We start from the raw sequence: 14,049 nt of genomic DNA on the forward strand, positions 1-14,049 counted from the left end.
CCCCCCCCCCCCCCCCCCCCCCCCCCCCCCCCCTCTCTCTCTCCCTCCCTCTCTCTCTCTCTGCCTCGCTCTAGTGCTCCGTATCTGTGTTTCTGCCGTTGTGGAAGTCAGATTTGCACAGCGGGGAGATGTTGGCAGCTGACTGTGGAATGAGCTCACAGAGGAATTATTCTCAGGCTTATCAAGGAGACCATGGCAGCATCTCGTTCTCCTCTCTTTCATCACTCTTTCCTTGTTTGAAGTGAATATCTTTGAAGCGAGCATCAGCTGCGGGAGACTTTTTATTCTTTATTTTTTATTCTGCCGGTGAATTCCCCGAAACGGTTCTCCCGCACCTGGTCCGGTGATCAGCGAGAGTCTTCGCAGGGGATCCATCCTCTCCTCCGTCGTTGTCAGCGGCGCTCCCCCTCCACCTGCGCTTTCGGTGGACGAGGCATTTAAAGGCTTTTGGGATGACGGAGATCCTGGTGTCGGATGTAAACTTGAACTCGGTGTGCGAGCGTCTGGAGCAGCACTGCTGCGTGGACCAGAACCAGCACAATCAGTCCAGCCAGCCGCAGACCCCCGTGCACAAGAGGCACACCAACACCGGGGCCAAGCTATGGGGCCGCGTCCGCAGCAAGCTGCTCAGACAAAAGGTCTCTCACTGACATATGCACACGCGCGCACACACACACAAGCTGTGTTTCTTCTCATTTGTTCTCTATTTCTCACTGTGTCACTCCCATCTGTTTGCTCTGCCTCTCCTTTATGTTTCCCTCTCCATGTGCGTGCGCTCTCTCTCCCCCCGTGTGTCTTTCTTTCAGTGCCGAGTTGACCATTGTTCTTATCTGATGGCTCTATTGACCGCAGTAGAGGCAGTGATGTAGTGCCGAATTAAAAGGTGGCTAAACCGTGACCTGCCGTAACACCAGCCACAGTAAACACAAATGTTATTGTTATGTTATATTATATATATATATATATATATATATATATTTAAAAAGTTTTCATTTCTGCTTTCACACCTCCTTAAATGATGTTATTCTTTAACAGCTCACATTTATTTGACGATACTGACTGTGAATATTTGTTACTGAGCCTCATGTCCACTGATGGTTAGTGAGCCACAAGCAAGTGTTTCCTGTTGTTAACATGGATGAATAGCACTGACACCAGTGAAAGGCTTTCTACATACCTGGGTGCTGGATTGAGCCTTTAAATTACCAGGAGGTGAAAATCACCACCTCTTTAAAAGCCACTGCTTCGACAGATGAGACAATTAGGATTTCCTCTCTGTTGTTTCATTGCTGCCGTTTTATGTTTCCCACCTTTCTGCATCCCACAGTCTCTGTTATTCCTCAATTAAAGCCACCGATGATGAGTACGTGGTATCTCCATCGTGGTACTAGTGAGTCCTTTCAGTATCCGTTGAGCTCCCCCTGCTGCTTGTTGTCAGCACCGTCCGTCCTCCTGTGGCTGAGCTCATCTCATGCACCTTTTGGCTTTTCCAGCACAGCTGCCACTCATTAACTGTCACATTATCCCAAATAACCTGCGAAACGCGCGTCTAGCATATTTGCATCGGGTTGCAATTATAAGACTGAGGTTCTTTCGGAAAAGGGCAATTGTTGTCCTTCGGTTAAAGCATTCGGGTTGGGCTGAATGACCCTTGTGTTGAGGGATCTGTTTCCCAAAGATGAGTGCACACACACACACACACACACACACACACACACATACATGCAGGTCTGGTGTGGCATCGTTTAAATGCAGGTTTCTGGATTGTGACTCATGCGTGGGAGCAGGAAATTTTGTTGTTTTTTTTTGTTTTTTGTTTTTTTCGCTCCAGATGCTTTTTGTATATGAAAAATAGAGAAGAAGCCCATGAGCCTGTTCTTGTTCTATGCATAGCTCCGCACACGCAGCTAAAACTCTGACTCATTTATATATATTTTTTGTTTATTCAGCAGTCCTCCTCATCTTCATCACGAGTGCATCGCCAGCATTTTAAGCTGTAGTTTGTGTGCATAATGAACCGGTTCAGGACAAAGATTTCAAGTGGAGAGTGGGCTTGACCTTCGTGTCAGTGCTTCCCAATTGTTTGAACAGGAAGGCTGACCACTGGTTCTACTGGGCGGGATGAAACAGGGATTACATACTAAGCCCACGCTTTACTGTATCGATCCGTCCTTCTCCCCTCTGTACGCACGTCTCCACATCTTGATGTTGCGTTTTGCTGCTGTTGAGATTCGTCAACTTGGCAGTTAGTTGCATGTGATTTCACCCCCCCCCCAGCTCTCACCCTGCACACTTCACCAGGCTGCTCTGTGAAGTCCCATTCATCATTCATTTTCAATGAGCTTTGAATGGCAGGTCGTGTGAGTAAACTTGTGTTGCAGTTTTTCTGCGCTCGCTTGCCTTTTGATGCCATCAGCTCTTCCACAGCTCCCCCTTTCTTCTCCCCCTGACCTGCATTTCTGCCTCCGCATGGTGGCGAACTCTGTTTGATGGAGGGTGAGAGGCGTCGACGTTAGATCATCATCTGATACAGTAGCCTGACAGGCTGCCTGTGGGGTTTCTTAAACAAGCTGAAAATGTCAAAATCTGAAGTATTACAAAAAAAAAAAGATTTCTATGTTCAGACAGGACGGGTTGGACACAATTTGTTTTGCTGGTTTTCTTTTCAAAATGGTGCAAAATTTGTCCTCAAATTGTGAAATTACATTTTCTTTTTTAAAACATGCACATACTCATTATGAGGAAGAGCGACATTCGGTGTTTCAAATAATTATGTGAAAGGGGGCAGGGAAAGAAGATTCAGGGCTTATTGCTTTTTTTGTGCATATGTGGTATGCGTCGTGTTCTTCACAGGTTGTTGAGAGGAATGTGGATGTCGGAGGATGCGTAGGGGGGAGGACACCGGGGAATCGTCCTCACTCCTTCAGCCTAAAGCACCACCTAATTAAGGCACGGTGCGATGAGATGGGAGGCTGGCCGGGAACACTAATTAGACTAGAAGCAGACATAATGTACCTCCTGTGTCCCACCGAAAGAACAAGCAATGATTAAGCCGTTGCTTGGTTGTACACAGGTTTTTTGGCGGGGGGGGGGTGCTGTGTGTTTGACATTGTGTTGTTTTGGCTGATGACCCGTTTGCCCGGGCAGGTTAGGTTTTATTTTCTTTACTGAGTTACAGCCAGCTTAGTGGGGAGAACAATGGAGCTTAGCGATGGAAGAGAATCAGATCGGACCATTATCATCCGCCCTCCTCCTCGCTCATCCCTCCTCTCGCCCCCGCTGCATTTTAGCCCACATACAAAATGACGCTCTTCCATTAGAGTATGTTGATTAGTGCAGATGAGGTATTCAGTTTTCATCCCTCCTGCGCACCTTAAATGCCAGCCAGTCCCCCAAATGGCCTTTTTATATGGGCCACATAAATCTCCGTCTGTCCCCACCGGAGGACAAAGCCCTTCATTGGCCCCAATCCATCCTCCGTGCGCAGGATCTGCGATTGGTTAATGAGCTCCGGGAGGGTCAGTAAAGCAGTCTCAGGTTGAGACCCACAATGACCCCCCCTCTTGGATGAGTCCAGCCTCATCGCCTCTGGCCGTATGCAGGGTGGCTTTAATCTTTGCAGGGTGATAACAAGGCATTAATCATCTAATGAGGTGGTGAGAGTTGGTGCGGTCAAGCAGGAAATGTGATACATTTATCTGAAACAGTCAAAAACAGTCAGTTCAAGTTTGTTTTTTATAGATGTTGGTTCTCAGCAGTTTTCTTCTCAGCTAAGAGTCCAAAACCAGGAAGAAGTTACTTTTTTTTTTTAGTTTTTATCTCATTGGAGCTCTCGAACTTTATAATCAAACCTCTCTCCAAAAATGTTGAATGTTACATCACAACCGAAAGCGAGACGCCCCCGATCGTCGAACTGGCACCTGCTTTAAGACAGACACATACTCCACGGAGTACACGTGCGAAGAGATGATCTCACGGCTTACAACATGGTGCATGCTGTTATTGGTAAAGACCCAATTAACCTGAATAGTGAGGTAATGAGCTAGCCCACGACCACGCCGCGTCCCCAGGAGGCAGACGAGTGAGAAACATCCCCGTAGATCTGTCCAAGACCAACATAAGGGGTTCATCAGAGGACAAAAATGTGACTTTAGATGTCAGTCTCTTGATAGCAGATGTGAGTTTTGTCTCTGCTGCTCTGGATTAAATCAGCTATTTGGTGGTTAGACTGTTGGACAATGGAACAAAGCAGTGATTGCATCCGTGTCTTCACCATGTGGGTTTCATTTAACAGCCGAAGGCCTTCAATTATTAGTTGGTATATTAATCTCAGGAAGCATGAAGAACACATTTTATTGGAGGGTTTTAAGCAGAAGAAGGAAACATAAGAGTGCTACTGAATGAATGAAGCACTTGTGTTAACTCAAATTCATAATCATATTCCTCTCTCTCGGCTCCTAAGTGTAGGATTGCTCATGATTCTGCAGGCAGGGGTCGTGTTGCGTAAGTGTAGCACGCGTCTGTGTGTTGCTGTTTACAAGCCCTGTGAGAGGATCACACACCGCAAATCACAACCCTCTGCCGGCCGGAGAAGCCGCGCCGATTGGCTCAAACGAGGAAGTGAGGGGACGAAGGCAACATGGCAACCGAGTCAGAGACCTCACACGGCCGTGGTGACATCGGCCGCTGTCGAGTAAAGAGGCCAATGCACATGTACCAACATGATGCGAGTGTGGTTCATTTGTCTAAAAATAGTCGTGCTGCTCGTATTCTATGAAGCAGATACACTGCGGCATGATGTGTTAGCATGGGGGGGGTCAAGGCTCAATCACTGCACAAACACTTCCTTTAATCCTGCTAAATAAACCAAGGAGCCGAGCAGTTTGAGCTGCGTTCTAATTAGAGGACTAATAAAAAGCTTTCTGCTGCTGAATGAATATTTAATCAGCCAGAGAGCGGCAATGGAAAACTGAAGGAACACAAAGGGGGGAAAATATTAAACAAATTCATTAATTAGGCATATCAAAAGATCAAGTTGTGTTTCGAATGTTGTCGCCGGCATGAATAACTCTCCAGCACAGCAACAATGTAATTAAGTGAGATGGGATTTCATTATTTACGGCTTTAGACATCATTTCAGCCACTGAATGTTTGGAACAATTTATTTTGCTGTTTTTCTTTCTTAGATCAGCAACGAAGGATTTACACTCTAATAGGAAGCGTGTAGTCAAGTCAACACATCGCATGTGTGCCTCTTTTACATGCTCGTCAGTAAAGAATGCTTTGATGTCCCGTATTCTGATGGATGACGGGTCCCTGAGGGGCCAAACATTTTCAAAAAAGGACCTTATTCATGTTCCTTGCGATGGATGTGCTCTTTTTCTGACAAATCGGGACCCCGGGTGTTACTCTCCTGCTGTAGCGCTGCATGTGCTGCTGAACCGTGTCCCTGAAGCCTCCCGTGTGCTTTGTAGAAATGTAAACCGCTCCAGAGGGTTTCAGACCTCCGACTGCCCCGCTGCGTCAGTCTGCTGTTGCTGTCAGTCTACGTACAGAAGTCCACGTCACATGTCTGTACAGGATTATGTTTGCTCAGTAGGGGGGGCAGTGTCAGCCAGTTCCTGTAGTGTAGTGGTTATCACGTTCGCCTAACACGCGAAAGGTCCTCAGTTCGAAACTGGGCAGGAACAGCACCTTTTTATTCTAAAGACAGCAGCTCTTATATTTATTTTTGAGGAACATAAGTCCAGGAGCAGAGTTTGCTGTTGGTTGTGTGTGAACAGCGTTGCTCTTTGTTCTATGCAGGGATTAAATGGTCAACAAAAAGGCCGTATCGCCACATCACCGCTCTATGAATCCTTATACAGAGAACTGAAGCCACTTCCTGTTCTCCTGTTCACCATGTGGCAGCTGAACAGCAGGGCTTATCTTATCTGCTTTTGTTCTGTCCCTGTAGATCAGCCGGGGCAGAGTACAGGCTGAACGTCCTGGATAGCGGCTTTGAAGCCAAGCCTCGTGCTCGTGATATATTCTGTTCTGCTTGAAGGGAAAGATACTGAAACCAACCATCAATTTCCTACAGAACAGGGCCGAAAGGTGGGCCGTGTCTCATGGCAGCCACATGCCTCCTGTTGCTCAAACACACCAAAGACCTACGTGTGCGTGTGTGTGAGCATACAGGAGTTGGGTTTAGAAGGCCCTACAGAGTGTTGAGAGAAAGTAAATGGGCAGCACGGTAACCAGTTGATCCCCAAACCTGCTGCAGACATACAGTGTGAGCTGCTCACAGAACAATGAGTTTCCATATAACAGAACGACACACATATTTATTGCATTCTCTATGCGGAAAAAGCTTGAAGTGTGTTCCTCGACCGGAATCGATACAAATCCATGTGTGTGCAGCGGTCCGCTATTTGAAGTATTTCTCTGCTCGAGGCTGCAGCCCGTTCTGTCCTCTCAGGCATTGACAGTTTTCACGGTCCCACAAAGAGAGCTTTGCCACTGGTGAGATGTGATCCTAATCCGAGCCACATTAGGCTGAGGGGGTCTCTAAATAGAAAAAGAAAAAAAAAATACTGGATTGCACACACACAGTATATATTAGATGCTCATGTGTTCAAAATCCCCTTCAAGCATCCTATGAATGGAAATCAGTCATTGCACTTCTCATCTTTTTGGAGTGAGATGAAAGGGGACTTAAGCTGTGCTGGTTTGCCTTCTGCGGGTCCTTTAAAAGGACTGAATAGACAATAAATAGCCTTGGTAGTCGAATGGTTACTGCACATGCTAGGGATGCATCGATATCAGACATCAGGCCGATACTGACTCAAATAGCTGGATCAGTTATCTGGACAAGGGGGTCAATCTACCCCCCCCTTCCAGTCTGCCTCGACGCTGTCATCTGTCGATTTAAAGGTGAAAAATGCCCCCAAAAAAGCTTTAAAACACAGTAAATAAACAAGAAGTGAAGCTTTAAAATGTATTCTTAGCAGTCTTGTAGTATACTGTACCTTCATTTCTTTGTGTCATTTCCTACCATGTCCACACTGTCCACCTTCAGTCAGATTTAGTCCCTGCTGTGTTACCTGCTGCCCTCTTCCTGCTGTCACTCAGGATTACTCTCTCCGCGTTTGTTCAAACCAGCCGACTGGACACATTCCACGTCGAGTCCCAATTCATTTCCAAGAAAGCTGTCTCTCGTCATGCGACCCTTCTCCTGACATTTCCTTCCTAATTCTGAGTGTAATATTTAGCATAAACTAAGTCAGTCTGAGTTCTGCGGAGGCCTCTTTAGCCAAACTGTGTGTGTGGTCATCCCATTAAAACAACTAATTTGCCAGGAAATGAAAAAGTATTTTATTTTTTATTTTTTATAAAAAAGAGCCCAGTAGAGGATTTATCTTCCAGAGGGGTCAATGAGTGTAACCCCTGCCTGTAAAGGGCCCTCTTTGTTTTTACAGCCCAGCAGTGCATTCATGTTTAAATTAGCAGAGTAATGGGAGGGAAATGGGACGGAGGGAACAGTCTTAGTTTTCTCAGTGAGTCTACTTGGAGGGGTCACGGGAGGCGTCAGCAGTGAGTCCTGGATCTCTGCCCGGTTCTCTTCTTGGCAGTAGCGGTGTAAAGACCCGGTTGCAGTGATTACCTGTCCCTCGTCTCAAACCCCAAAGCCTACTGGGAGAACAGGCTTTAACGATAATAGGAATGCGTGAAACCGATGCCAAATGGCCTTTTTACGAGGTAACGAAGTACTCTCACTGAGAACTCTTAATGGTCGCAGCCTAATGCTGACGATAAGAGAAGTGTGCTGCCCTCGTGCTCATCCAACACTCATCACTTTCCTCTAAGTCGAGCACACCAGTGCGCAGGGTTGTAATCGCATAGCTGTGTGTAGTGCAAACAGCCTATTAAAAAAGGCATTAGCCGTTGTGGCCTCGCACACGCGCTCCAGGAGACTTAAAACAACAACATCATGTCTCAGAGGGCATCATGGGACGTGTGATCCAGACTTTGCCTAAAGTAGACTTCGTGACTGTGTTGTTGTAAAGCAGCAGTATCTGGGGACAGGCTGACTTTGATCTGGTTAGAGAAATGGAGCAGCTAAAAGGTGAACTCCGGTCAAAGTGGATGTTAATCACAGTTTCAAGGTGCCTCGCCTCGCCTCGCCTTTGTCAGTTGCAGCTTTAAAACTGGGCTGGAACAGCCTTTTTTGTTTCTGGCTTCCTTTTTTTCTTTAAGTAGAATAAGTTTTTGTCGCTTAACCCCAGAGGAAAGCCTGTCATGCAAACTGTTTCCTTTGTGTTGAAATGTGCAGGTAGTGACTTTTGATTGTTGTCATCTGATGATTTTTTGTATTACTCCCTGTGTGAATGAGATCATGCGTCCTTCTTTGGTCCAAATCCTATCACCTAATGTCTTTCAGCTGGATCCTCAGACTGTGCAGTCCAAGAACTGGCACATGGACGTCATCGAGATGAACGGGGTAAGACACAAGCAACTACACTCTAGCTCACACTAGGATGATTATATATTATAATGAGATGTGTTGTGTTTGGCAAAAAAGGCAATGCGAGTTTTTACTCACTGGTCGGTATCTTCTGACATCCCTGCAGGAAGTCAAAGTGAGATTTAGGATCCTCTAGTACAGCAATGTGTGTACGAGCAGATTTTTAAAAGAAGAATTTAATTGGCACAAAATAGTTTGATAACACATCTGTTTGGCTGTAATGTTTACAATAGAATCCAAATGTTTAGCTTGAAGACGTTGGATATTAAATATATATTCAAAGTCAAAACCTCTCAATGCAAACAAAGTCAGAGAAGTGGCTCGTGAGGGTCCTCGGAGCGATGCAGTTTCCTTCAGCTGTGTTGTTTGTTCATCGTCAGATCAAAGTGGAATTCTCCATGAAGTTTACAAGTCGGGACCTCAGCTTGAAGAGAACGCCGTCCAAAAAACAGAGTGGGGTGTTTGGAGTCAAAATCAACGTGGTGACAAAGTAAGTATGTTTTGGCAATTGAGTCCAAAAATGTTCCCACACATTCACTGTTGTACATTTGCGCTGTCAAATACACAATTCCTCTTGAATACGGACAACAAAAAGGCCCAGAGTTGTTTTCATCTCCTCAATGGTAGATCTGTAAACTTCCCTGAACATCATCAGAAAGGTCACATGGGTGTAACTCATGCTCTCGTCCACAGGCGCGAGCGCTCCAAGGTGCCTTACATCGTCCGTCAGTGCATTGAGGAAGTGGAGAAGAGGGGGATCGACGAAGTGGGAATCTACAGGATCTCAGGGGTGGCCACTGATATCCAGGCCCTCAAAACAGCATTCGACGCCAGTAAGACCCCGCTCACTGCCTCATCTCACCATCACGACCAGAGAACTAACCAGCACTCTGGCGTAGCAACAGATTATTAACCAGCAAAATCCCATCATGTGGGGTTACTGCAGGAGGATGGCAGCTGTGCTTTTGTTCGCCTGTAATAATGCAGCGTGTTCGCTTTCTAATCTCTGTCTGCGTCCGACCTGCAGATACCAAAGACATCTTGGTGATGCTGAGCGACATGGACATCAACGCCATCGCAGGAACACTGAAGCTGTACTTCAGGGAGCTGCCGGAGCCTCTGCTCACCGACCGCCTCTACCCCGCCTTCATGGAGGGCATAGGTGCGACCTTTAGGCCCCCGGAAGTGTGTGTTTGTCATCCAGTTCAGCCGAGCTGGAAGAAATGAAGGGCTAAAGTTAAAGAGCAGTTTTGCCGTAATTAGATCTGACATATTTTTTTTTTTCCCTCGCAGCGCTCTCAGACCCGGCAGCCAAGGAGAACTGCATGATGCACCTCCTACGCTCCCTGCCCGACCCCAACCTCATGACCTTCCTCCCTCTGCTGGAGCACCTCAAACGGTACACACACACACACATTTAGACCACATGTCTTGATCGTCCACATGACGATTGATGGGTGTAAGAATAAAAAGAAGCCGTTCATTTAAATCTTCAGCTCAACACAGTCTTTTAAATCTTCACATTCACACCCGAAAGCTTCCCAGCACAACCCAAAAAGTCCTCCACTTATTGTCCACTGTGCAGCTTCTGTCTACCTTTGCAATGAGCGCCTTTGACCACATGAAACCCCTGGCTGTCTGAACCGCGTCCTCCGTGACTGACGGGTCTGTGTGTGTCTGTGTGTGTGTGTGTGTGTGTGTGTGTGTGTGTGTGTTCCTGCAGGGTGGCTGAGAAGGAGCCCATCAACAAGATGTCCCTCCATAACCTGGGCACCGTGTTTGGCCCCACTCTGCTCAGGCCCTCAGAGGCGGAGATCACAAAGGGACAGCAAATCACCTCCGCCTCTGACATCTGGTCACATGACGTGATGGCGCAGGTACCGTCACGCAGACGCAGTTTGATTTTACGCAGTAGATGGTGTGCTGGTGCGTAGCGTTCAGATGTTTTTCTGGATGATTTTTTTTACTCCCACGTCGCTAAGTGACCCATGTGGCTGCGCTGTACTCTCCCAGCTGTATTTAGGCTGCAGGCCATTCCTTCATCCCTACTGAGATATCAGTTTCCTGTGCACAAATGTCTTTCCTTGTCAGAATAAACAACATCCATAATAAATCATCATAAATGTGTCCGCATGCAGGAGGCCCTGTCTGTCCATTACAGTGAAGCCGAGTGTTTGTATTGGGGCTTCTTTAAATTCTAAATGTTTATTTCGTAAATACACAAAATGTCAAACACCAAAGAAAGATGCTTCCGCTGCTTTATCCTGAATATAATCTCATAATGGGGACATGATGGATTCTCTCTCTTGTTATTAAAAGAACCAATCCAGCAATAATAAAGACATTCCTGGACATGTTTAAGAGGATACAATCAAGTCCACCGACTCTCAAAATACACCTCGGAGTAAAATACATATTTTAAATTCAGTTACCTGCTAGCACCTGAATGTCCGTCTGATGAGACTGATTTAATGGGGGAGCATTAGACAGAGTCAGACTTGGAGAACCTCGATAGTAACGGCCAACTTGGACTGAAATAAAAGCAATTTCTAATCCAACCAACTTGTTTTCTCTCTTCCCAGGTCCAGGTGCTGCTGTATTACCTGCAGCATCCTCCCATCTCCTTTGCTGAACTGAAGCGCAACACGCTCTACTTTTCCACTGACGTTTAAGCCCCACCCACCTCCCTCAGGGTGCCGTCTGGAGAGGAGAGAGTGAGAGACTCCGTTCAAACCCCGGTGCTCGCCGCTCGGTCCTCCTGCCTCACCTCTCCTCCCGGCAGGCGGCTCATCTCGACTGTACAGCCCCCCCACACACACACACACACACACACACACACGCACACACACACATCCCTCCTCCCTGCACCCCCACCTCACCCTCACATCCCCCCCAATCCTGAAAAGAGATGTAGCCGAGCTTGATGGAGGTGGTGATGGAGATTTCCCGGGTCGTCTACTCGTCACATGTCACGTCCTGTTTGTAATGTGAAGAGAGCAGAGCCGCCGGGCGCCTCCCACCGTCAAGACGACAAGGCATTCTTGAACCGCGTGGGGGAAAGATCGAGGGGCCACGGGGGCCCACGGCCCGGCGCGGTGGCACAGGATCAAAGCCGTGTTGATCTCAGAAACCAGGCGACTCAGCCTCCAGCTTCTTCTTCTTTTATTTCCGATCAGAGGCATTCCAGAAAAAATGGCATTTATACGTTTAATAATTCTGTTCAACAGCTGTTTTGTTTCCTGTTTCTGTCTTTCTGGCTTCATGCATGTGGCGGAGGAGGACGGGGGGGGGGGCTGAGCGGTGAGCGACGATGTGGTTCTATTTGAGTGAGTGAGTGTTTAAGGGACTATGAGAACTTGTGATGTTTAGAAGTGGCTGGGAAGCCATCCTGATAAATGGCTGGTGATGTGCCTCTCTGTGCTGACAAGCAAGAGAGAACCGCCCTCCCCACTGAGTCTAGGCCAAATGATCCCTATTTATTTTAAATATATATGATATGTGTGCCTGTACAGTTCTGTGCAACTAGAGAAATGCTCTAAGGAGTCTGTTTTTTGAAGTTTATTCAGGTAGTGATGTTATTTTTAGGCTGATTTTCTTATTCGCCATGTCCATGGTTGGTAAGCTGTACTGAGAAGAAGAAAAATAAGATCAACAGGAAGTCTGGCAGTTCATTTCAGCTCACTTTGTAGAGGAGAAAGGGCACTCTGTGACATGAGGGTTGTTAGGGGGGAAAACACACGAAATGGAACATTTAGCTTGTTTTTTTTTCTCGTTGTTTCATTGCAAGCCCGTTCCAAGTGTCTTACTGCACCGTTATAATCTATAGACTTGATTTGTGTAGTTGCCCTCATTGCATGTTCAGCTTGTCAATCAAACCAGGCCAGGTAACACAAAGGTAGGTCGTCTCTGCAAGGCTCTCGCTAAGACCGGCCAACCTTTCTGCCATCAAGCCTGCGACATATCTTAAAATACTGTAAGCACTGCTAGATGAGTACTATTTGATATTTTTAATATAAGATTAAAATGAAATAAAAAATGTTGTATTTTACTTCCGTGGAGAAGAATTTCAATATACTGTAATATTGAGACTAAATGTCGATGTGAACTTTTTTCCCCTTTTTTTTTTTTTTTTTTTGTAAAATAAAAGTTACCAAAACACTCTCACTTTGTGTCCGTCTGTTTCAATAAACCTGTCTCTGTGGAAACAATGAATCTATAAGGTTACACGGATTTTATTTGTCATCGTACGACAGGGTTACACAACAACATTTAGATTGTACTCCCAAATTGATACACGGGAAAGAAAACAAACAACAAAAACTATAATATCTGGAGGGTGGAGGAGGAATTGAGGAGTCTCGCAGTCAGAGAAAAGAAGCTGTTTTGAAGTCTGGTGGTTCGGCAGCTGATACTTCCGTATCTCTCTCCAGGCGGCAGCAGGGTGAACAGGTTGAGGCTCGGTGGGTTTTGTCTTTTATTATCATTTGAGATCTTTGCAGGCTCCTCTTCTCACCAATACCACTGATGAGCAGTAATAATAATAATGACTTTATTACAGTAGATGGGTGCCAATGATGTTCTGGGTGGTTTTAATGACCCGCTGTATAGAGACACAATAACATAGCTATAAAACAAAATACTACAACATAACATGTTCATATCATTGTATTGTGAGATGATGCTGATTGAATAACTATTTATACAGCAACTTTTAAAACCAAGTTATCAAGTGGTTTACAAGAAACCAAAACATAAGATATGAAATAGTTTAGATATGAAGCATATGAGGATTAAAAACCCCAACTATCCATTTCCCCAATTTACATATCGTACGGTAATTCTCTACTGTATGGTAATGTGCATCTACAATTTATCATTTATAGTCTTAGACTTCCTTCTATTTATGTTATTTTTTCTCCTTATGATCCACTTAAATCATTCACTACATCATATAAAACAGAAAGATTCATTCTGAAAGATTAAACCACCTTTGGACATTTCAAGTTTCAGATCTTTGTATGTTGCACCCCCTGGTGGTCAATTGAACACATTGTCCAAAGTGAACTCTAAAGTTCAACCTGTAAATGTGTTGAACATCACAGGAAACATCCCGGATATGTTGACATATGTAGGGCAGGCCAAACCTTCTGAAATCTATATGCAGATTTATTCTCCGGACAAATGACTGAAGGTCTTTGAGGGAACTTTCTGATAAGGTTACAGATAACAGAGAGCATTCTTCATTTCTTACATGTGTGTGATATTTGCTAGGACGGATAATAAGATGGACACGGGTGCTGTTTCTCTAAAGGACTTTTTTATGAGCCCTTTGACCCTCCCACAATAAATAATATGAGTCACTGCACACAGATGCCCTGGTACCCACTGAGCCTTTAGGTCACGTGCCCTCTAGGACCAATCTAATCAACCATCAGAAATCAGAGCTGCTACGTGAAGAGCAACTCAAAGTAAAAAGCCAGAATGACACTATATTGCTCTTATTCTTCTAATTAAAAGTAAGGGATATGTATAAGTGCTTGACG

At 45.6% G+C, this 14,049-nt stretch overlaps 1 protein-coding gene and 1 non-coding gene across 6 annotated transcripts in view; both read left to right on the forward strand.

The window, feature by feature from the left end:
- abr (ABR activator of RhoGEF and GTPase) overlaps nt 1–12,196 on the forward strand; it is a 106,473-nt gene extending 94,277 nt beyond the window's left edge. For 3 of the 5 annotated variants that reach the window (XM_031857257.1, XM_031857258.1, XM_031857259.1), the window contains 7 exons: nt 8,423–8,482; nt 8,887–8,996; nt 9,200–9,339; nt 9,534–9,668; nt 9,800–9,905; nt 10,230–10,383; nt 11,089–12,196. In XM_031857257.1, the coding sequence (XP_031713117.1) occupies nt 8,423–8,482; nt 8,887–8,996; nt 9,200–9,339; nt 9,534–9,668; nt 9,800–9,905; nt 10,230–10,383; nt 11,089–11,178 (795 nt within the window). In that variant the 3' untranslated portion in view covers nt 11,179–12,196. Of the gene's footprint in view, nt 1–51; nt 639–8,422; nt 8,483–8,886; nt 8,997–9,199; nt 9,340–9,533; nt 9,669–9,799; nt 9,906–10,229; nt 10,384–11,088 lie in introns of those variants that run through there. The other 2 variants (XR_004213089.1, XM_031857260.1) reach the window with 2 other exon arrangements.
- Nucleotides 5,618–5,690, forward strand: trnav-aac (transfer RNA valine (anticodon AAC)). The gene has a single exon. It is a non-coding gene; the product is annotated as a tRNA-Val (tRNA).
- Nucleotides 12,197–14,049: the final 1,853 nt, after the last annotated feature.

Source organism: Anarrhichthys ocellatus, unplaced genomic scaffold, assembly GCF_004355925.1.
Source record: "Anarrhichthys ocellatus isolate YVR2014 unplaced genomic scaffold, GSC_Weel_1.0 scaffold18, whole genome shotgun sequence".
Taxonomy (NCBI): Eukaryota; Metazoa; Chordata; class Actinopteri; order Perciformes; family Anarhichadidae; genus Anarrhichthys; species Anarrhichthys ocellatus.